The 24,140-nt window shown below is 42.1% G+C and overlaps 2 protein-coding genes across 4 annotated transcripts; one reads left to right on the forward strand and one right to left on the reverse strand.

Annotated features, from left to right (window-relative positions):
* The first annotated feature begins 2,540 nt into the window (after positions 1-2,540).
* LOC125893242 (NADH dehydrogenase [ubiquinone] flavoprotein 1, mitochondrial-like) lies at positions 2,541-10,456 on the forward strand. The gene is made up of 10 exons (XM_049583804.1): positions 2,541-2,815; positions 4,275-4,357; positions 4,450-4,620; positions 4,734-4,917; positions 4,995-5,184; positions 7,081-7,293; positions 7,391-7,557; positions 7,634-7,715; positions 9,949-10,094; positions 10,232-10,456. The coding sequence occupies exons 1-10, from the start codon at positions 2,732-2,734 to the stop codon at positions 10,325-10,327; spliced, it is 1,416 nt and encodes a 471-aa protein (XP_049439761.1). The 5' UTR covers positions 2,541-2,731; the 3' UTR covers positions 10,328-10,456.
* A 254-nt stretch (positions 10,457-10,710) lies between these two features.
* Positions 10,711-20,141, reverse strand: khdc4 (KH domain containing 4, pre-mRNA splicing factor). 3 transcript variants are annotated; one of them, XM_049584077.1, is made up of 14 exons: positions 19,980-20,141; positions 19,353-19,536; positions 17,388-17,516; positions 17,211-17,290; positions 17,062-17,114; positions 16,787-16,965; positions 16,493-16,704; positions 16,298-16,358; positions 15,487-15,547; positions 15,058-15,365; positions 14,835-14,978; positions 14,157-14,266; positions 12,443-12,528; positions 10,711-11,516 (listed from the first exon to the last, which is right to left on the reverse strand). In XM_049584077.1, the coding sequence occupies exons 1-14, from the start codon at positions 20,006-20,008 to the stop codon at positions 11,284-11,286; spliced, it is 1,869 nt and encodes a 622-aa protein (XP_049440034.1). In that variant the 5' UTR covers positions 20,009-20,141; the 3' UTR covers positions 10,711-11,283. The 3 variants fall into 3 exon arrangements, 2 of the variants coding, with proteins under 2 accessions (XP_049440034.1, XP_049440035.1); XR_007449885.1 differs by having other exon boundaries at positions 11,454-11,516; positions 14,157-14,238; XM_049584078.1 differs by lacking the exon at positions 10,711-11,516 and having other exon boundaries at positions 12,386-12,528; positions 14,157-14,238.
* Positions 20,142-24,140: the final 3,999 nt, after the last annotated feature.

The following is a 24,140-nucleotide window of genomic DNA, read 5'->3' on the forward strand; positions in this document are numbered from 1 at the left end:
TCATTCACAGCATGTCGACAATTAATTCGCCAGATCTACTTTGTTTAAACTGATCCAACAGCACTGAAGTTACATGAAAGAGCCATGAAGAACTAACATTATGTTACTGAGCACAAGTTTGGTTTTATGTACAAAAATTATGTGGTGGACAACAAAAAAATTAGTGCAGTATGCAAAATGTACAGGTTGAGACCTATAGAGGGAGCTGCAACAACTTTCAACTTTGTACATTTTAAGTTGCATAAATACTGGTAAGTCAAGGCTAACATAGTTAGCTAATGCTAAGCTAACATCAGCTTAACATCTAAATAGCTTGTTTTGACAAACACATATTTTCAAAGCATCCATTTTTTTGTGGCTTTATTGCATGGGACAGTCTAAGCATGAAAGGGTTAGAGACCGAGTGGATGCAGCACAGGGCTGCAGGCTGGAATCAAGGCCATGGCCGCTGTGGCACAGACATTGTCTTTGTATATGGGACACCTGCTCTTTCCAGGAAGCCACCTGGCACCCTTATTTTTGTACATTTAATATATTACTCCTTTGTTAAAATGCCATTACATTCAATGAAGAGCACACTGTGACGTGTTTGGGACTCAAAACTCAAAGTTCAAGACTTTGGACTTGAATGCAAAGACTTACTTGGAACTTCCAAAACAATTACTCGGTCCTACCTTTGCTATTTGCTGTGTAAAGATACAGTGGAGTGATGGCATCCTGAGCAGAAGGAAGCTGCATTCCTTGTGAGTGTTGTAAGCTAAGCTTCTCTGTGGTTTGTTGTGGTGATGTTTGCATGTTTGTGTATGTGTGTAGCCCACTTGCTAGCTCATTGCTGCTGCTTTGCACTGTGCTCATACGACTCTTACCGCTAATATCAGGAGGGCGTTGTCATGGAAGCATAGCGCCCACCTCTGGTTTCACTGTGGTTAACACTAGCTATGTTTGCATCCAAAAGTTATTCGAATCATTGGGAAATGCGCATTAAAAGAAATACGAATCCTGTGTGTTTCCATTAAATGTACGGACTTTGGTGAAAACTACGAACTCGCGCAGAACCGGAAACAAAACAAGTCTCGCATTCTTCTTCTTCTACGTTTTCTGGCGGTTGGCAACTAGCTTGTAAATGCATTACTGCCTTCCCGACCCAAAGCGTGAATATCACCATGGTGAGAGGTGCACTATGTCAGACTTAATTCGAACATAACTGTTTCCATTTCCCGTTTTGCGAATCAACATTTTTTCGAATCAACCAAAATCTGGCTAAAGCGAGCATATTTTAGTTTGTGCGAATCAGGGGATTTTAATTCGAATTTTGGCGTTTCCATCATAATTTTCCGATGCGATAATGCTAGATGTGCATCTAAACAGGCTGATGGAAACATGGCTACTGTTAGCTCTGTCGGCCACCACCCAAGATGGCAGTTTAGATCACGGCCTCCTTCAACAGAATCTTAAAATGTCCTGCTAACCAGCAAATAAACCCCATTCAATACTAAAAGCAGCTAGATAGCAGGATAACGATGGAAACGAGAGTAAAAAGTAAGAAAAATACTGTTAGATGCAGAGCAACATGCTAAAGGGAAAGATGGCAGACAGCAGAAAGGTAACAAAAAGGTGACTTTAGAGAGGACTCTACAGGAAATACAAGACTTCAGAAAAGAAACTGACTGCCAGCTGTTGGTTATTAAAGACAACCTCAACAAAACAAACCACAAATCGAGAAGGCAGAAGGCCGCATTGATGGAAACCAGGACGCTAACATTGGGACAAGTCGTGAGGAAACATGCTTAAAATCCAAACTTGGAATGAGGAAATGCTTTTGGACCAAGAGGGAAGACTGAGGAGAGAGTGTATCAGAATATGCAGCTCTGTCGGCACTGCTGCTGTTGTTTAGTGCTGTTTATGGAGTTAGCAACGTTAGCTGCCAGCCGCCGGCTCAGCAACCTCCATGTTGAGAACCGTGTGCAGACAACTCGTACACTCTGAATTTCACACAGAGCTCCTTTAAACACATTATTAATTGTCCTCTAAGAGTCTCATTGTCTCTGAATGGAAAAAATCTGAACGAAATAGGCCTTTTCTCTGCAAACGTTTTGACACGTCACAGTTGGAAAAACAAAAGTGTGAATCACACGGTTAGCTATGGCTAATTTAATTTCGCTGCTTCAGTTTCAGGGTCCTAATATCGCACACGCTGGCTCACTGTCACGGTTTACTGGTTTAATGGGACACTTTAATAGCACAGAGCCATCGTTAATGTCATTAGTCACACCTGTGTTTTTAGGACAAGTTAAAATGCCTGCTGTTAAAAAGGCCATGTGTCAAATGGGTCTCAGTCAAAGGCTATTTATAGACATTATCATCACATTAACAATCCATTTATAACCCTGTGAATCATGCACCATGTCCCCTGATTACAGCTCCTCTCAGTGACCCTGATTCTCACCAATTAACTGCCAGTTTGTGTGTGCACGCGCGCGCGCACACCTGTGAAAGATCGGGCACCTGTCGGCAGCAGCACTGGCAGCTGAGGTAGGATGTGACGTAGATCGTTAATCCTCTTAGGTTAATTAAGCTGAACCAGCAGGCCCCGCAGCGCAGCTCCTGTAACAGCGGAGGTTTCTCGGATCGATCTGATCGTATGAGGAGTCAAACAGAGACTCTGGGAGGAAAAGCTTTGGACCATAAAACTATCTGAGGAGAGCTGGAGCCGGTGGGTGTCTCCTGCAGGATGCTGCCTCGGCGGATGCTGTGGGGCGCTGTGACGCGTCAGGTGGCACCGCGGCTGACCTACAGCACTGCTGCACAGCCGCAGGTAGGCCTGCATGCACACTGCAACACACACTGCAAAATGTACACACTGCAAAAATATACACGCTGCAAAATATACAGTCTTGCACTCTGCAATAAAATGTAAAACTCAGCACACCGGCCTACCGTCCTACTTTCACATACAGTCATGCCAGAGATTTGACACGTTGCACCTGGGTTTCAGTCATAAGGAGATCATCCAGCAGCACTCCAGCACTTTGATTTTGGGTCAAATTACTTTCTCATTGTTCTATATGATATAAAAACATAAGGCACACGTTTTTATTGTCACTTATAGTAGACTACTAAAAAGGTAGGCCTATATTCAGTGATGTTTTGTGGACCTTTAAGACGTTTTCATAACATTGCAGAGCATGACAACTGTTACCACATTTTAAGTACTGTCAGTGTATTATTACATGGTTTCAACAGGCTGTGAGTCCCACAAGCTAAATTAATTTAGTGCTATTCTCAAGATGTTTGTTTTATTGGGTCTGTTTGGATACTGTGATGTGCCCAGATGCTGTCACAAGGTGTTTTTAATTTCTTTAAAACACACAAACATACAGTGGTGGTTAAAAAACATGCTTTTTCCCTGAAAGCATTAATGTTAATTTGCCCAAATGTAAAAAAAAAAAAATTCAAAGAAATCAGACCTACTAAGTCATATATGAATTAAAGCTCCTCATAGCTAAACTTTGAACCAATTCCATGTCTTTGCACCAGTTAATTCATATTCCATAACCTCTTATCCTGTTGGGGGTTGCAGGGGTCGCTGGAGCCTATCCCAGCTGACATAGGGCGAGAGGAGGTGGGGTACACCCTGGACAGGTCACCAGACTATCACAGGGCTGACACATAGAGACAGACAACCATTCACACTCACATTCACACCTACAGACAATTTAGAGTCACCAGTTAACCTGCATGTCTTTGGACTGTGGGAGGAAGCCAGAGTACGTGGAGAAAAACCCACACTGACGTGGGGAGAATATGCAACCTCCACACAAAAGGAAGCCTCTTGCTGTGAGGCGACAGTGCAAACCACTGAAGCACAGTGCCGCCATGTCTTTACATGTAAAGCAAAACATATGTGAGGCCTCATGTATTTTCAAATGGTTTGCATTCTAGCTGGTACTATTTTGTCAGGGTTGTAATAACATAAGCTATGTGTTCATAGACATAATTAGTCGATTGACAGAAAATTAATTGACAATTATTTGACAACTTGATGCTTTTCTTTGTCATAAATGATATTAAACTGGATATTTTGGGGCTTTCTGCTGTTGATCATACAAAAAAAGATGTCACATTGGGTTGTGGAGATGTATAACAGGGCATATGTTATAGACAAAATGGTTAAATGATAATGAAGAATAATCGTAATAACAGCTCTATTTTTTGTGCATCCATCATGGAGGCTTCGGCAGTCACTTTTCTTTTATCTTCCTCTCTGTCACTAGGTGAAGTCAAAAAAGACCAAGTTTGGCCCTCTGAGTGATGAAGACCGGATATTCACCAACTTATATGGCCGGCATGACTGGAGGTAAAAAATAAATAAATAAAAGGCATAACCATTTCCCCCAGTCTCTAATGACCCAAAACCCAGTGGTTCATCTCTCTCCCTCTTCCTGTCAGACTCAAGGGGTCCCTCAAACGAGGAGACTGGTACAAGACTAAAGAGATCATCCTGAAGGGACCCGACTGGATCCTGAACGAGGTGAAAATCTCTGGGCTTCGAGGCAGAGGAGGAGCAGGCTTCCCCACCGGCATGAAGTGGAGCTTCATGAACAAACCCAGCGGTGGCAGGTGGGAACAAGAGACATTTGTCAGAGCCACTTAAACATCACTGTCCACACCAGTAATGAGACTGCGGTGCTGCATCAGTGTATTGAGTGTGTCCTTCTTTCCCGTGTCCAAAGGCCAAAGTACCTGGTGGTGAACGCTGATGAGGGGGAGCCAGGGACATGTAAAGACCGTGAGATAATGCGTCACGACCCTCATAAACTAATAGAAGGCTGTCTGATCGCTGGGAGAGCCATGGGCGCTCGTGCTGCGTACATTTACATCAGAGGAGAGTTTTACAACGAGTCATCAAATCTTCAGGTATGCAGAGGCACAGATGGTCAAATCCTTACTCTGTAGAGCCTGTGTAACTCATACGTTGTGTTTGTACCCTTCAGGTGGCTATCAATGAGGCGTACAAAGCAAAGCTGATAGGGAAGAATGCCTGTGGATCTGGGTATGACTTTGATGTGTTTGTGATGCGGGGAGCCGGAGCCTACATCTGCGGGGAGGAGACAGCCCTCATCGAGTCTCTTGAAGGCAAACAAGGGAAGCCCAGGCTCAAACCGCCATTCCCTGCAGACATAGGTGAGGCGTACTGATCAGGCCCACAGGAAGTGCGTCGGACTTGGAAGCCAATTTTCATAGAGGCCAAACAGTTCAATTGTGTCTGTCACTTGATGTCCTGTGGCCCAAAAGACTTTTTCTCTTTGACTTACATAGTGAAAGAGACATCTGTAAATCAGTGGATAAATTTTTTGAGCTTCACAACCCCTGTGAAATGACTCGTTTCAGTATCGGCATTTGATCCATTTGGTTCGATCACATTTTGAAAGTTGAGAAGAGCAGCATGATTGAATCATTTTATTCCTATTCAAGTTAGTGGACCGCTAAATTGGAAGTAGCCAGCTCTGCCAGTGGTAGTCTTTAGTTCAGGGGTGTCAAACTTGTTTTAGTTCAGGGGCCACATACAGCCCAATTTGATCTAATGTGGGCTGAACCAGTGAAATCACGGCGAAATAACCTGAAAATATCAATCTTTCAAATGTTTCTCTTTTTTAAGTGTTAAGACATACATTCTGAATATGTTCATCCACTGGAAAAGCCTCTGAGGCAGTATTTAAGCCCCTCTGTGTTAATAAAAATCTTAAGAGAGCTGCAGTCCATATTTAAAATTCTTTCAAGAAAGAACTCAACAAGAATTTACACAGCTGTCCTTTTAAAACCAGCTAAACTACAGCTTGGCCCCATAATGAGTTTCCTTTTGTCAATATGACATCTTGCTGAGAAGGAATCTATAGTACATATAAATGGCATCAAAATAGCCCAATCTTTAATAACTATTCTCTTCTCACTCCCATTTTCATGTCCGGCCTGGAGTACAAAAGGTTTCCATACTATTGCAAACATTCTTCAAAGTCTTAGAATTGACCAAGCTCATCCTTTTTTCCGTATCTCCAAACGCGATGCTCAAGTGCATCAACATGTATGTATAATCATGTAGTTGGTCGGATTTGACCCTTTGGCGGGCTGGTTCTGGCCCTCTGACCGTATGTTTGACACCCCTGCTTTAGTGCACCTACTCTATAACTCACACAGTGTGGAAACAGAGTGGATTATCTGGATCATTTTATATGAACTTTAACTTTTTTGGCCTCATGCGCCACTTAGCAACTTTCATCGGAGTGGACAGTGCCCTCTCTCCATTGCTGTATCCAGTTCTCTTTATACATCCACATCTGATGGGCGGACTGATTCTTTTTACAGTATCGGTTCCTTTGAGTTGATACATAGAAATGTATTGAACCTGTCGAACCTTTCAAGTTTTGGTACTCTGTGTGTAAAGCACAGCGTCAGTTTCTGTGACTCTCCATTATAGCACATGCATGTCCGATAGCTAGCGCTGCCCACCCCACAAAACTTCTCATCAATGCATTACCAGTCATCATTCCAAATTTTAGATTAATAAAAATAAAATATTCTTATTAATGCATTGATTCAGGATCCCATTTGTATGTAGGTAGGGCTATGTAAGCTCAATATGATGCTACAGAAATGTTGCTGACCAACATTCTGTCGCTCTTTGAGGGGCAAGTAGCAGTAGGGACATCTCTGAGCAATAATATAGAACACTTCATCTTTGTAGCTACCATGTTGTTTCCACATTACAACTTAAAGTTCACGAACACTCCGAAATTGGAAGAATGACCATCGATTGACCATTGACCATCAAGTGTGATAACAGCGAGCTGGCAAGTGGGACACGTCAGGGATTCATGAATACTCACATACTCATGTTCGACAGGCTGACCTAGTACATACTGGACACTAAAAAGAGTCATTCAAAAAGATTTGTTCGTTCATGTTTTGCCCATCACTAGTTTCCTGCTGGGGTTAATTGTGGTTTAGGAAACTGCAACATATGGTTATATTGTTAGTACAGTCCTTAAGTGATTGTTCACAGCTTCATCTCTCTCCTTTCAGGGGTGTTTGGATGCCCGACGACAGTTTCCAACGTGGAGACGGTTGCTGTGGCACCTGCGATCTGTCGTCGTGGCGGAGCTTGGTTCGCCAGCTTTGGGAGGGAGAGGAACTCTGGGACGAAGCTGTTCAACATCTCCGGTCACGTGAACACACCATGCACCGTGGAGGAGGAGATGTCTATTCCTCTGAGGGAGCTAATAGAGAGACACGCAGGTGTGTGTGTGTTTACACTCCCCCCTCTGTGTTGATGTTGGTTTACTTTACAAGATGCTGACATGACTTCCTCTGTCTTGCCGTGTGATTGGTGCAGGAGGAGTGAGGGGCGGCTGGGACAATCTATTAGGAGTGATCCCAGGGGGGTCCTCCACTCCCATCATCCCTCGGCACGTGTGCGATGATGTTTTGATGGATTTTGATGACCTGGTCCGTGCAGAGACGGCACTGGGAACTGCTGCTGTCATAGTTATGGATAAATCGGTAAATAGTGTACATAGCAAAATACACTTCACCATCAGTCTGGAAAAATAATCTGAGAATCGTGTGTTTCCCTCAGACTGATGTGATCCGAGCCATCGCACGCCTGGTTGAGTTCTACAAACATGAGAGCTGTGGCCAGTGCACCCCCTGCAGGGAAGGTGAGGAACTGCACAGTACACTCAACACAATGAAGTGTGTTTATCTGACACAACACTGTCTCTGTTCAACTCTACTTTTACTGTGGCTCTTTCTCCCTTTAGTAGGCTAGAATAGTCACATGCACATCCAGAAAACCTCGGTGAGATAGGTAATGAAAAGTCATCATGAATATAATGGTATTAGTACCTGCAAGCTAAAATCAGAGCTCCCCTAAGTGTTTTCTACCCACTACAGGTTAAAAGTATACAGAGTTCACAGTTTGGTATGTTATCGATACAACAGGGAAGCCAAACAAGCAAAAAAAAAAAAAAAGAAGTTTATTTATGATGAAAAATGTAACTTAATTCAACACTGGCACACGGGCCATAATTGTTCCTGTTACAGCTAAAGGGTAACTTCAGCATATTCCAGCCTGGACCCCCACTGTCCCATGTTTCCGTGCCGAAGTGACGAATGGGTACAGTTTTTGAATTTTGTCCAGTATTGTGTGAGATAAATGCAGACAGCAGAGGCTAAACCAGGGGTGGGCAACTCTGGAGCCATAAGCAGCTCTTTAACTCCTCTCCAGTGGCTCCATGTGGCTTTAAAAATATCAAATCATATGGAAGTGAATAATTTTTTCTTTTACATTTTGATTTTTATTTATCATTGTAGGCCTTACGAAATTCATACTTTCTCTAACTGTAAAAATGTGTAGTCTATACACAGAATTAAAGAAAAAAGGCACCTTCTCCTCTAAATGTTGCAAAGTTTTATCTAAATGAACCTCAGTGGTGGCGGCTAGTCTTGAATCTCCCTTGCAAGGCTAGCTCTGGACTCCAAACCCAAAAATGCAACAGTCTCAGAGGAAAATGGAGACAGATTAATTTGCTTTCACCACCAACTATTACCAAATGTTCATAAACTGCCCTGTACTGACTAACCACCTTGTGCTAAAGCATATTAATCAATGCTCATTAAGACCTTTTAGTAATGTTGATAGGCTATTGTAGACACAATAGTCTGTGTTACCTTAACAAAAAGACTCAAATATGTTTTGCGGCTCCAGACATTTTTTTTATTATTATTTATTGATTTTATTTCTTGGTGCTAAAATGGCTCTTTTGATAGTAAAGGTTGCTGACCATTGGGCTAAACCAACTGCAATTCAGGCAACAGAGCACCATCAATTTACGTCTACTAAAAGTGTTTGCTTTTGCCACTGACAGGCTCAGATTACTATTGGTCTCTCACATCATTATGGGACAGGATCCCTACAGGGATAGACCTTATTGTTAAAAAGTAAGATACTTTTTGTTTAGCCAGAAACTCTCCAAAATCGGTGTCACCAAACCCACCAAAAAGAAGTTATTTACATGTATACAGAGGCAGCATATGACATGACATATGACATATGACATATCTTTACATTTGACTGGGTGAACTCACCAAACCACAGTTGGTGATTATTCAAACAGTGGAAAGACAAAACAAGATGGTTTTTGTGAGTTTTATTTTACTTCTGTCTACTTTAAATTAAGTCGAATTGACTCTGGTGGGTTTAGAAAATAGCGATTTCATGTCTGGTTAAACAAAAGGATTCTTTCACATTAACACAAAGGTCTATCTCTGTAGGAATCCTTTCTATAACGTTATGAGACATTTAAAATATCAGTCTGAGCCTGTCAGTGGCAAAAAACAAACACTTTTAGTAGACACAGGGATTACATTGCGGCATGTTTTGCTGCTGCTGGCTACAGTCCTCTTGCTCAATACTAGACCACTGTTGTCTCCACCAGTCACTTGGACACAGAAACATGGTTAAATAGGGAAATATCTAGGTTACCCTTTGCCGCAAGGGATGTAACTGCAGCATGATTCTGTGGACGTTTGTATCGTGGTTTCGGTTTCAGTTTCAGAACCGTTCCGCCCTTACTACTCACGAATTACCTCTGTGGCGGGGAAGCACTGAGATCTTATATGTAGGTAGAAGAAACACTACTGTAATGTAAAAATACTCTGTTACATGTAAAAACCCAGCATTCAAAATATAACAAGAAAAAATGAGTTAGTATAAAAAACTAAATGCACTTAAATACCAAAAGACAAGTGCTCATTTATTCTCATCATGTGGCTGTTTGTAAGAGAACCTGTGCTAGGTCATAATATTGTTATAAGTTCATGGTGCTTTCATTTCAATGAGTACTTATGACTTGTTCTCATCATCTTCCCTGTCTGTGTCCCCTCCCTAAGGAGTCGACTGGATGGACAAAATGATGTGGAGGTTTGTTCGAGGAGAAGCAGCAGCTTCAGAGATCGACATGATCTGGGAGTTGAGCAAACAGATAGAGGGACACACCATCTGTGCCCTGGGAGACGGCGCTGCCTGGCCTGTGCAGGTGACTGTTTTTTAGACCCTATGAATACAGGAAGCTGAGAATGAAACATAGACTGTGGTTACTAAGTTAAAACAAGTGCTAATTTACATTTTAACAAGCCTCTTTATCCTCCTTCATCTTTCACTGTTCATCTACAGGGACTGATCCGCCACTTCAGGCCCGTCATGGAGAGCCGCATCGCTCAGTATAACAAGAAAAACCCTCCGAGAGAGCCAGTGATTGAGATGATCTGAAACTGTGCAGGGGTCCATTTCAACAGCAACACTAGCTCATTGTACTGTACGGCATTGTGTATACTATTTTTTAATATAGTTTTTAGATATGAAAGTAATTCTGTACTATTTAAGAAATCACACTGCAAGTTCTTCTGCATAAAATTAAAATTTCTCCCAACTTTAAAAACTATGATCATTGCCGATCCCTCACAGGCAACATGTTCTTTCAAGGGTTTTCATGAGAGGGTAAGTGGTTTATTTTTGTCATGTTATTCTGCAGCAAGTTGGTCACTTAAACCAGTACATATTTTGGCAGGCAGAGCTGTGGACAGATGTGACCGACTCCGTCTCTGAACAGACTTTGAGGAAAAAACATCTAATGAAGAATCACAAAGCTCAAAACACAGCAATAAATTAAGTTTATTTATTTCATAAAAGCATGAAATAAATTCAATAGGTTTACTACATATTAGTCCAACATGATCTGTACAAAAAGACCAGAATAGGAAAGAATGACGTCACAGACTCGGACGGGGAGAAAGGAAAGCAAAGGAGGTGACAGAGTACAGAAAGCTGTACTTGGGATAAAATGAAAAGTGGTCGGTGATGTGCAACATCATTGCCTTATGAGACTGTTTTATATTCAAACACTTCACATGGCGTCGGTGGTCAAACCAATCCACATAAACCTGAAGGCAGAAATCACTCATCTGACCAGCTATACATCCACAAAATAGTTTGGAGTATCAGTCCTGCAAATGTCCATCTTCAAACTATAATGTGTGCACCAAAAGAAACAAACAGTAGTTCTCCAAAACATTAGCACGTCCATTTGGACCCAAAGTACTAAAATAATGTTGCTGTTAAGAGTCATCCATGTGATGAATGCATGATGGAAAAAGACAGGCTCAGTTTGGGTGGATATCCGGTAAGACTCGGGACAAAGCACTGAGGGAGTTTAGATCTTTCCTGTTTTAAGGTGCCATCCAGAAAGGCATAGACTGCTGCTGTGGCTGTGTTTTAGCACGAGGGGGTGGTGGAGGGGGGCAGCGATAGCCCTGTGTCCAGCCTGAGGAGGTGGAGTTGGGGGGGACTGCTCCAGGGTTACCTGGCCCTGAGGCTTTGGAGGTTGAGTGGTCTTCCTCTTCATCAGAGGAGTCGCCGGTGTACGCCACCAAGCCAGTTTTCAATCTCTTCACTGAGGGTTCTGAAAGAGGAAGAGGGGAAGCAGAAGGAAAGAGAGAGGAAGCACATTTGGAGGGGAGGAGAGAGAAATAAGGGGAGGGGGAAAAACACACAAAACCCAACAGCGACAACATGTTTCACATGAGACAGGTTCAAGTTAATTATTCCAAACACATTTTGGGAGAAACAAACAGTTAATAGATTTAAATCATAGTTTGTCAGCAGAGAAGAGAAGAGGGGGGGCAGCCATTGGAAAGCACCCATTGGTTGGTGGGGAGCGACAGCGTTAGGGGCCGTCCAATCGAGCGGCAGGACAGCGTCACAGGACGAGTCGTGCCCCACCCCCAATCAGAATCCAGAATCGCCCCAGAGATACATGGAAGAGAAGAAAAACACAGAGAAAAAGAGAAAAACACAAAAACAGGAGAGATTCTCATTAGTGAGGAAAGCAGACAAACTGCAGACAACCCCAGACTGATGATGTCATCAGAACGGGACGGTAAGGTCGACTCGATTTATCAGACTTCTTTACAAAAGGACTGATCAATACAACAAAAGACGTCAGGTCATGAGTCATAGCTCCGCCTCACTATCAGGAGATTTCTAGTGACAGCGGCAGAATCCTGCAAGAATCATAAGAAGCAGAAGGCCCAGTTGAGTGTTCGTCTAATCTGCCACAGAACTTCATTTTTCAAATCCAGGAAGCTTTTTGGGCCGACTATGTGTCTTGATACATCTGCTTGGGGCTTTATGTAACTTAAGTAAAACCACTGAAATGCAGACACAGTCCAGTGGCCTGCATAAGGATTTATATTTTACACTCTGCAGCTCTACATTAAGGCTGTGAACAGATCCAGGCTGAGCCTATAAAGGGTGCAGTCCACACTCAGGTACTGTGGATTTGGATTTGGGCAGGGATTTTGTCAGTCCACAGGATAATGCCCTTACCCACGGAGCATTGCGGTGCCCTTCTCTCCTCCATCCTGGGTCTCACTCCATTCACAGGCAGCAGTGGTGGAGGCATTAGCTGCCGACTGGAGAGCACAAAGAGAAATGGTGAATTAACTACACCTAATCATCCCTACACACTATTAATATTTGACTAAAGGGGACCTATTATGCATTTACATATTTTCTGTCATATACATATTATGTTCCAATGTCAGATGTTAATGTCAAATGTGGAATGTAAATACGCAAGAGTAATCGCTGTGAGCAAAAACCTCATGCTTCAGACTGTTTTGAATACTCTGTTTCAAGTTTTCTTTTGAATTTAGAGGCAAGCTGACGTCAACTCTTGATGGATTTCTTTAGATGGCCATCTGTTCCAGGCTCGCTGCTCCAAGTGTTAACATTGCATACACTGCTACATGTAGCTACATGCTAACATCAGAGAAACGTCATCTCGGTTGCTGATGTCAACATTTGGTTTAGAAGCTTTCCTGGTGATTTTTCATGGTAGAAGTGCTGCTATACTCTGTTACAGTCATTCCCAGGTTGCAAGTACACTGCTACATGTAGCTACATCCTAACATCGGGGAAACTTGTCATCTTGGTTGCTGTTAATTTCTCTCAGAAGTCGGATCATATGCCTGCTGAACATGTCCAGGTGTGTTCGGAAGTTTTTATTTGGTGATTTTTCACAGCAGAGAGTGCTGCTATACTCTGTTAGAGTCATTTCCTAGCTGAAAGCACACTGCTACATGTAGCTACATGCTAACATTAAGGAAACATGTCATCTTGGTTGCTGATATTGTCAATTTTTCCCAGATTTTGAATCGTATTCCTTCTGGAACATGTCTGGTTGTGAAGATTTGGTCTCTAAGCTTTTGTTGGTAATTTTTCATGGTAGACAGTGCTGCTATACACTGTTACAGTCATTCCCTGGCTGCAAGTACACTGCTACATGTAGCTACATGCTAACGTCAGGGAAACAAGTAATCTTGGCTGCCAATGTTCTTAATTTCTCTCAGATTTCAGATCATATTCCTGCTGGAACATGTCTGGTTGTGAAGATGTGAATTGTGTTTTTATGGTACAAAGTGCTACCATACTGAGGTAATGGTGCAGAGATGATGCAGAGGCAGACATGATCAGACACCTTTCTTTCCCAGTACGATTCCTGAGCATGCATATTGGTCAATACTAAGAGCTGATCTGCATCACTAAAAAAAAATAATAGCTGTGCACTACTAACTGCATGAATGTGAAATGCTTTCTATAATTGTTGTGTGGTGTGGCTCAGGTTAAACCCTTTGAAAGTCAATTACATAAAGGACATGGGTGTGAAACTACTTTAAGGTTTATCGGATTGGTGCATAGACTTGTGTGCTCGCCAATACTACAGCATTTTATCAAAGGCATTTCCAATACTGATATCAAAGGAACTCTATGCAAAAGGCCAATAAATGCTGACCAAAAGGAGCAGGCAAGCTTTTTCGGGAGACAAATGTTAAGCAGCAGGCACTAAAACTAAGCGTTTCAGACAGAGGGTGGATACAGGAGTTTCAGCATGAGCAGTATGAGGAAAATAAGTTGCTTTTTGAACTTTAAAGCATATAAACATGTTCTGACAGAAACCTCAAATACAAGTATGAACCTGAAAATAAGCATAATAGGTCCCCTTCAATAAAATGTGAGCCAATTACAAAATTCTGTGTACCTGTCCCTCTCACTTGGTGGGCCGGAGGAACTCTGTGGAGCAGGTCCTGTAGTCTCCGGGTTGCCAACAGGGAAGCCTGCACCTAAATTAGTCATATGAATGGGTCCATGCTATGAGCAGAAAAACACACAGGCGCGATTAGCAGACATCCTCTACTAAACCCTGTCTTGACACGCTAACATGACTAATAACTAGATCAACATCAAAGTAAAAAAAAAAAAAATCTGTCTTTGTCAATAGCTTACCATAAGTCTGATTACTCTAACATTTTCTCCAGGCACTAAGAAAGATACTTAAAGCTTATCCGGATTAATGATACCTGTTTCTGAAACTCCTTATTACCAGTAGAAAGATAAGGTAATGTGCAGGTGAACAACAGGAAGCAGCAAGCCATGCCATCTCAACCAGTGTATGTGAAACGTTTGAAGGAAGGGTATGATGGTAGATAAATCACAAACAGTGACGTTATTAGAGCAGCTTATGACTCAGATTGAACATGACTGGCCATACACACACACACTCACACACGCACACACACTGCACTCAGGTAAAAGCGTAGGCATGAACAACAAATGGCAAAAAAAAACAAAAACGAAAAAAACAAGCGGGCCACAAGGGTGAAAAATAAAAGCCAGCAGACTGATGAGGCGCTGTTAATGTTTAGGAGCTGTTTATCACCTGGTATCCAAGCAGTCCGCTGTTCCTCTCGTCTGGGACCTCCTCTGTAAAGCGTCTCTTCTGTGGTGGGTTGGTTGGAGCGGCGGGAGGCGGAGCTTTGGGTGGCGCTGCGGCTGATGGAGGAAAAGGTACAGGAGGAAGAGTCTGCAGGGAACGAGAAACATATCGTAAGTATTACTGCTCTGCATGCTATACATGTGTGCTTTTGATGGCTCAGTCCTACCTGTGGTGGCATGGTGCCTGAAGCAGGAGCTGGAGCAGGTGCAGGGGCAGGAGCTGGCGCTGGAGCGAGAGTGTGGGTGGGAGCAGGCGCAGGAGCAGGTGCGGGGACAGGGGCAGGGGGGAGGGAGTACTGAGGAGGCACACCTGCAGGTGCTGCAGGATGTATAGGAGGTGGGACAGTGTAAGGTAGAGAGACAGGTTGTGGCTGAGGTGGCGGTACAGGCATGGCGTAGCCCGGCTGGTATCCAGCGGGAGGGTAGTAAGGAGGCTGCGGAGGCATCCCGTTCACCACTGGAGGCTGCGCAAAGCCTGGAGGAGGAATGGGAACAATCAAATCAGTCTTTTCCAGTGTCTTCTAGAGCAATTCTAATTGATCGCTAATGGTAAAAAAAAACAGTGTGTTGCCAGATCAAGTGCGACAATATTGTACCTTGCTGCGTTGGCATCATTGAGCTCATTTGATTGAGGAAACGAGAATACTCTGCATGGACCTAGAGAGAGAGAAACATTGTACGTAAGGCTTGTTAGTGGTTCACAAAACTAAAATATGAAAATCATAGACTACAGTAAAAACGTGACATAATATCACTGTGTTATGGAAGAAATGTTGTATAAACCTACAATTAGAAGTAATTAGTTCCACTACAAATGATTTAAAGAAGGAAACACTCTGAGCTTCTACCTTTGTGATGCATTTTCTGCAGGAAGCTGTGGCTGAAGATAAAACCACTCAAACTTGTGATGTAGAACAGATTACTTACTCAGCTATCTACTGTTTTGTAACTGATGCATGCTAATAGCTTTTTATCTCAATGGCACATCTGTACAAGCTCAGATCTGACGCCATTTAAACCACAGGCAAATGTATTTTATGTTTTTTTGTGAACTATTACTTTGTAAATCATAATTATTGATGGCTTCAGATTTGATTAGTCAAGAATTTAGTGTACCAAAGCAGATGTACACCCCTGGTACATTTGCTTTGATTTGCGTGGGTGTTTTCGACAGCTGGACCTGTGACAGATTTCTCAGCAGCAGTAATGACTGCGTCCTGCACTGCCAGCAGCTGTGGTCAGTGATCCAGCTCTCCCTCCAACCAGTTAGTAATGGTAGTACATGACAACAAGTCAAACAGTTGGAGACGTATAAGCTTATAATCAATGTCAATTGTAGCAGAATGGAAAAGCAAAGACCTGGACAGAGTCTTGTGGTTTAACATTTTGCAACAGGAAATTACTCACCGTCTGAAGCAGATTCTCACACAAGGTTTTTGCTGCGGCAAGTCCTTCTGGTTTAGGATGACTGGGGAGAGAACAGGCTGCATTTAGTTCTACTGAGCACACAGAAAAAAAAACTGCGGCTAGTTCATATTATTGCACAAGCAGGTATCATCTCTGAGAATCAGAGTCTGTCTTAATTCACAGGACAACACCCACCTGATGTAAATGTACATAGGTTCGAAGGCCTCTCGTCCGGAGGCGGGCTCTAAACAACCCGATCCTTTTCCTCGTAGGAAGACTTTTGCTCCAGTCTCAGCCTGGATGTGCTGCAGGTACGAACAGCCAGGGCCCTCGACCCGCTCTTTGACCACAAACCCGGGGATAGCGTGCTCCAGGCCCACAAAGATTTTATCCTGAACATAATGCATCTACGAAATGACAGACAAGTAGGTAATTACAAACATAATCTTAGCTCATTAGGTGTAAAAAGACAAAGGTAAACAGTCGTACCCCGGACTGAAAGTGAGGTTTGTGGTGGGTGATCGGGGGCAGTGAGGGAGGAGGTGGGTTGTGTTGCTGGTAAACTGTGACTGGAGCCCCACTGGGGGTGAAGGGTGAAGAGGACGACGAGGCAGTTGCAGCCTTCACCACACCGTTGGTGATGATCTCCTTGATTCTGTTAACTGCTCCTGGAGAACGAGGGAAAGAAACCATCAGTCTAATCACATGATATATAAAAGATATTAATCACAACTGACTGGAGGTAAGTCTGAAATGGTACTGACTGTCGACAAGCTCTCTAGTCTGTCCTTGGACGTGCAGATACAGAGGTCGATCACTGCGTGGAAGGAACAAAAAGGTTGTGTTAATATTAAATAAATAACCATCAAGTTTTTATGATCTGTATCTGAAAGTGAGAGGTGAGAGAAGTCACCCTGGGAGCGCTTTGCCCTTCTCCTCTGCTGTCATGTAACGACCTCTGGTTGAAACAGCAGCACCGCTCACTTTACTGATCTGCAGACAAACCATGTGAGGTAGAAACATGTCAACTCCACGAGGCTAGTGATGAACTTCATTCAGTGAGATATGATTGTCCATGTTGTTTACTGACCTCATCCTGCGTTTGTCCCCGTGTCAGCAGATTCCGACAGGTGATTGGGACATCGTTGATCTCCACCTCAGCTACGACCAGATCATCCTTGGCCTTCGTTGATACAGGAGGCTTCCCAATACCTACAGCCTGAGAGAGGATGGGAGGCAAGAGATGAATGTGACCACTGTCCGTAAATCAGAGCAAAAGACTATACTATCATTTAGTGTTTAACACTGTGATACTGGTAAAGAAATATTTAAAGAAAACTCACTGAGGCAGCAAGCTTGTGGTGAACTGACTCAATATGTGACTGGAATATACCATGTTTTATGAATAAAGAGAAAGGGAGTGCTTGCAAACACAAAGAATTTGTAACAAACAACTTAGTGTTCCGCAAAATAATGATGACTCTTGGAAACATTAAATGTTAACAGAGAAAGATACTGGAACATCTTTATTATCAGCATTACTCTGCACTTACTGGAAATATTTTTTTGATTATCACTTAAAAAAGGTTATTAGATTTATCCTAGACTGTAATTATGAATACTTAAAGGGATAGCTCCCATTTGTATCCATAGCCAGTGTATTACATACCATAGACGTTTGTTGGCATGCAACCAGTTTGGAGAAGCGGGCAGGAGTCTGACACGCGAGCTAAGCGATGTACTGCTGTGGATGGGGGCAGCAGCAACTTGTATTTAGCTACCAAAAAAATCACCGACAGCTTAAGTGTTCACTATATTGAGAGTGTTTTCATCACTTTACCTTTCTGTCACGCAGCCCATTCTGTTAATGGTTCCCCTATGTTCTATGCTCTCGTCAAAGTCACCAGACTCCACTGACAAAAACTGTAATTTTAGCAGTAGCTGCTGGTCTACCACTGCCTCAATCTCTTAGTTAGTTTATGTTATTGTGTGACTTTTTAAAAACGCCAGAATCACTCAATAAATCAAACAAAATAAGTGATTGGGGCAGTGGTATGCAGGCTGCTCATGTGTTCAGCGATGTTAAATGTTAAAAGAAATGGTTTTTCTCAATGGAGTCTGGTTTTTGGAGAGTGATGTGGTGTAATTCACTGTCTGACATTATGGTACAGCAGTGAAAATATTCTGGTGGGACTTCTTTTGGGTGACTAAAATACATTTAGCTGCTGACCCCTCCACAGCAGCACACTGATTCGTCTCTCTGTCAGACTCCGGTCTGCTTCTTCAAACTGGGGTTCTGCTGTCTGATGTCCACAGTATGTAATATACCGACTAGGGGTAAATACCTCATACAACCCTACTTACCACAGTCTGCGCTATCCCTTTAAAGCAAACAAGCCATTTCAGTTTGTTACCCTACTGTCATACAAACAGTGTGATAAACATCAGCTAGGCAATTCAGCACATCATTCTGTACAACTGCACTGATGTTGTGACATATATCACGATGAGAAAAAGACGCTGTAGTTTCCATCATGTCGGTTTCATGATCTTTATACAGAACAAAGATTTAGCGACAGTTAGGGTTGGCAAAGTAGATCAAATTGATTTGCAGCATTGGCCACACAGGCCTAGTTCAATCAGAGAGGTTAAATGGACCGCTACCATGGTATTACAATAGGGATGCATGATAATATCGGAATGTCTTCAGTATCATCAACATTAATTTGCACAATAAAATAATATTATATACATTGAAATGTGTGGTATTTCATGACTCTATCTACTGCAGGGCCATCGTGATAACAGTATGCATGTATAATATGATGATCAATAAAATTAGGTAGGGGAATAAATTGGCTATATTGGAGTTGTTACATATCAGAATATTGGATACCCCTATATTAATAGTATAGAGGATAATCTCACACTGCAGTCTATATCAACATATCCCAACTTTACTAACATGCTATGATGGTCCTGCATCAGAGCTGATGAGGTTTAAAAGGATGACTTCCTTAGAAAGTAACTAGGCATATAATATGCTCCTTATTACCTTATCAGGTGGTCCCGGAGTGCCTATCTGAGAGGGTTTAAGTTTGCCTTTGGCTACCAGCATAGCATTAATCTTGGCAGCCACAGCAGCTGCAGCATCCAGAGCCCCGGTGGGTGCAGCCTCAGCCTCCCCCATCCCACCGGAGCCTGGGCCCGGGCCGGGCTGGTCCCATTTGCTGCGGCGGCTGGGAGGAGGAAAGAAAGCAGAGAAACACAGAAAGAATTAGGAAAATAAAGGGGAACTGAGTTACACTTTTATTTCGCTGGTATAACCTGAGTCAATCTACGTCAAGACACCTGCTGTTAATTGTTATTACTGGTGTTTGGGAAATCAAACAAGAAGTGAGACTTTTCCCTTTATGAGTTTGACTTCCGGTGATCCTTCATATACCATTCATGTGGGTAAACCCAAATCCATCACTCTAACATATCCTACAGAGTTAGCTTATAACATGTAATTACATTATAACTGCATTAGGCAGAGCGGAGCAGCTCGACAACACTCCGCCATGATTGCACAGACAGGCTAACGTTATCGTTGGTTAGCATTGCCGGCTAACAGAAGGCAGCTGGGCGGCGGGACAAACACCACATTAATGTATAAAACAGCCCGTTTTCACACACTCACCCGCCGTTTTGTGTTCCACAAAATGACATCAATATCTTGTCAAACGGAAAATGTCCTCTCAGTGTTAAAATAAACGTGAAAACCCTCCCTTGGCTTCTGCACAGCAGACTATGCTGTATGCTAGCTGCTAGCCGCTGCTACTGGACGGACCTGACTGTTTCCGCCTCCGGTTAATGTTGCTTCCTGACGGTTACACCACAAGGCGGCGCCAGATACTAGGACAAATATATCATGGACATCAAAAAGGGTCAGGTGTGGTGCTGCTGCCTCACCTGTCCCCACCTTTCATCACTTCCGTGCCACCCTTGGCGAGTTTCTTTAGAGGAGGCATCAAAGTTTCCAGTGGAGGAAGGAGCCTTGAGCTGCAGAACATGCTACATGACAGGCAAAGGTAGGTGAGCAGAGTTACCTTCTTCTTAAAATGACTTGTAAAATGGAAGAAATCATGTCTTAATTAAGTTTTAAAACACGTGTCAGGACTTTGTTTGTGTCGCCTGTTTGTCCTGAAGTGTTGGACAGAGGGGTTTTGCTGTGAATGCAAACAGATGCAAGCTAGCATTTAGCTAACCTGACTTTAATGTTGAATGCATGATGCCCTGCCATTTTAAGGTTTTGAACTTAATATAAGCAAAGTTTTTATGTCATACAAACATTATAAAAGTCTCTTTCAAAGGCTAACTATAATGTCTTCTCAACCCTGTTCATAGAGTCATCACATAGCATGTTGACTGACAGGAAGACAGGTGTATTTATTGCAACTTTAGCACATTAGCATAGTTACAACACAGCAGATTAAGGACAAGCAACTGCAACTGGGCCAAAATGACAAATTCTAGTAGAGGTTATTAATTCACTGGCGTGTTTGTAGCATTTTAATGGGACTTGCTGCCTCAGATTGTCTTTTAAACTGTTAGAAACATGGTCACCTCTTTTGCAAACCTCATAACCTCTCAACCTGACCTTGGTCGAAGGTTGTCTGAGCTGTAGGCTTGCATTATTCTCTGCGATGACAGCCAGGCCATAAAGGCCCCAGCATCCAGCATCCTGTGCAGACACAGGCCACAGCATCATGCCCACCGGCTCCCAGGCTGTTCTGATGTTCTGGGTTACACAGAGTCACCGTGTACTCAGGTACAGGTGTTCAGTTACTGACCACCCAGGAGCTCAGAGACATGGCCAGGTGGTGCAGGTTACTGTGGAAGGTGAGCACGCTGCGTGGGGGCGACATGGATCAATAGATTGAACAACCAGCAGCCCTAGTTGGATTTCTTTTGTCCTGTGTCGTGGGGTGTTGACAACGGTCTGCAAAATGTTTGATTAGGATCGAGGTGTGTCACGTGTACGTAAGAGGAAATGGCTTGTTTTAAAAGGCTCAGTGTTCGTTTTCAATCACAACACAGGCTTTGTTCGTGCTCATCTATTAGGACTGGAGTTGTTTTGCTTGTCTTTCTTATTCAGGAGTGGAAGTGATGGATTATTTTCAGTCCTTGTACATGAATTAACATGGCTTTTGTGAAATAATACATTTCACAGTTGGCTTTTCTTTTAATTGAAGTAGTTGACTTAAGAAATTTGACCTATCAACTGCGGAGACATTTTCGGTAAATAGTCTGCAAGTTTAAAGTGGTATCAACTTTCCTTTTCATATCTTAATTTGTGATTTTACATATTTACCTTTGACTTGAAAAGAAAACCAAATGAAACATCTAAAGTGAGTTCAAGTAATGGGCAGTAGTGCAGGATTCCTTGGTTCTCTTCAAGTCACAAGTTCTCGATCCCACGCACTTTACAGTAAGACTTTAAGGGGTGCAAGAAATTATTCCCCCTACAAATCATGTGGATTTAACTCTCTCTTTCTAGCATTTAACTCCCATTTATTTTCATTAAAGTAGATTTTATGAACAGAGTATTGATAACATTAGATATGATAAATTAAGATAGAATAAGATAGCTTATCTCATCTTATATTATCTTATACTTAACCCTACATCAGAGAAATTCACACGTTACAGCAGCTCAGGAGCCCGAAGCACGAGGAGAAAGGAAAGATAAGTGACTGAGTGCTAAATAAGGGAAAAATATGACAAAAATAGAAATTAGATGAAATAAAAAACAAGATAATAAAAAAATCTATACAATATATAGACACCTTTTACTTATACAGATACTGTTTGTCCATGGTTGATAGTTGGACAGGGTAACTGTAATAGACACACAGTGTGTTATTTTTTACTGTAAAAATATAGTAATATAGAAATATTATTGCACATTAGGTGGTTACATATTGCACAGGAATGTTACACAGTATAAATGTAAAGGATATAAATAAGTATATGTACATGTATATGTATATGAGCGGATATAATTGTATGACATATAGGCTATTATATATAAGAATAATTACACAGTATAAGTTTGTGTATGTGTTGTGTATATATATAACAAAAACAATATAATATGCAGTTATTACATATCCACCATGTGCATATAGTAATAATTTAATAGTATACTATGTATAATATATAATAATAATGTTACCATATAGCAGTTGAGTTGGACTTTTCATTACTTTTTTCATCACTGATCAAATTAAACATTCTGAACTCTTGAAGCAAGGGCGGATGAGATTTTGGCAAAAATTGTTTGTATATATTTGAATTGGCCTCAAACCTTTGGACATAAAATAGCTCAGTATTCATAGTGGAGTTAAATCATATTTCATTTCAGATTATTGTCTCTTTACTGGGTGAACAGCACAGAACAGGTGCTGAGCCCTCAGGACAGGAGGTGTCCTCCCCTCTGGGGACTCTGTCACTGGGATGGGTCAGTTACTGAGCCACCCGAGCTGGAAGTTCAGCCGGTGCAAAGACAGACGAGTGTAAGAACATGTTGTGTAGTCCGGAACACGTGCAGCCATTTTAGAGCTGTTAACTTGCAGCTGCTAATAAAATCCTCAGGTACACAGGATTGTATTTGTACCATGACAATAGTGGCCCAACGACTAACTTTGTACATACATCAGGGCAGTATAGTCACATACAGGACTGTGACTTTTCTATGATTTTGAGCATATTTGAATTGTAGGAGGGGACATGGCCCCCTTTCATAAATATTATAATTACTGCCTAGACATACATGATGAATGCTTAGTCTAAAACAAGTCTACACAGAGTTGTCTTGAAGCAGCCATCTGGATAAATGGAGAAAACTCTGAAACAGAGTGTGTTACAGTTTGGACCCACTCCACATTAATGCCACTGGAGAAAGAAATGACACTCTGTAGACATGGAATAGTAATTTACACCAAGATGGAGGTATTCATTACATTTCAGTTATTTCAGCTGTGATGGTGCTGCACACCAATAACGGGAAAGAGAATCACCAAGATTGCCACTCGGGAACACACATGGCACAGTTGTCAGAATATAATCATGAGCCAGACAATGGATAGACGTGAAACTATTGTATAAAGACACGTCTGTGGGCTCTGTAGGCACCGTCCTCCTTCTGTCTTTGGTTACTTGGCATTTTTATAAGACTGAGTAATAGAGTATGTTTTTAAAATGCTTTGCTTTCTCATCAGTGTGGAGTTGTGAGGAACAGAAAAGCAGATGTGATGCACTGTACGTCTGAAGTGGAGTTTGCTGAACAGGGCGAGTAACGATGGTTGGTTCCAACTCTGAAGTTTTGTTCTTATGTTTCACCTGCAGGCGGCGCTCTAATTCTAAACACCATATCGTCCACTCTTCAGCCTTCACTGTCAGATAAGGAAGTGATAGTGACGTTACAGCTGTTGTTGGACTAAACCAGTTTGTGCTTAAGGTCATACTTCAGTAAATAGAGCTTAAATTTTATTTGACACTACTGAATGAAATAATTTTTGGCTGCCATTCCTTTGAAATGCACATTTCACAGCAACTAGGTAGTCCTTTGGAAAACCATGACATAATAGGGCTGCAGCGAACAGTTATTTTTTATTATTTATTAATCTGCAGATTATTTTCTTGATGTTTCGAATAATTGCTTAGTTTACAAAGTTTCATAAAACAGTGAAAAATGCACATTAGCACCTCCTAATGTCCAAGCTCATGTGTTCAAGTGCCTTTTTTTTTCCTAATCAAAAGTCCAGATCCCCAAAATAAGTTTCTGATCACACAAGAC

This window comes from Epinephelus fuscoguttatus, linkage group LG8 (assembly GCF_011397635.1).
Source record: "Epinephelus fuscoguttatus linkage group LG8, E.fuscoguttatus.final_Chr_v1".
Classification (NCBI taxonomy): domain Eukaryota; kingdom Metazoa; phylum Chordata; class Actinopteri; order Perciformes; family Serranidae; genus Epinephelus; species Epinephelus fuscoguttatus.

Excerpts from the sequence above, each read along its gene's own strand:
- LOC125893242 (XM_049583804.1), top strand. The coding sequence starts at position 2,732 with ATGCTGCCTCGGCGGATGCTGTGGGGCGCTGTGACGCGTCAGGTGGCA. Across the intron at positions 5,185-7,080 it reads GCCATTCCCTGCAGACATAG|GGGTGTTTGGATGCCCGACG; the intron begins GTGAGGCGTACT and ends CTCTCCTTTCAG. Across the intron at positions 7,716-9,948 it reads GTGCACCCCCTGCAGGGAAG|GAGTCGACTGGATGGACAAA; the intron begins GTGAGGAACTGC and ends CCCCTCCCTAAG.
- khdc4 (XM_049584077.1), bottom strand. The coding sequence starts at position 20,008 with ATGTCATTTTGTGGAACACAAAACGGCGG. Across the intron at positions 19,537-19,979 it reads TGTGGAACACAAAACGGCGG|CCGCCGCAGCAAATGGGACC; the intron begins GTGAGTGTGTGA and ends TCCTCCTCCCAG. Across the intron at positions 17,517-19,352 it reads CTCCGGGACCACCTGATAAG|GCTGTAGGTATTGGGAAGCC; the intron begins GTAATAAGGAGC and ends ATCCTCTCTCAG.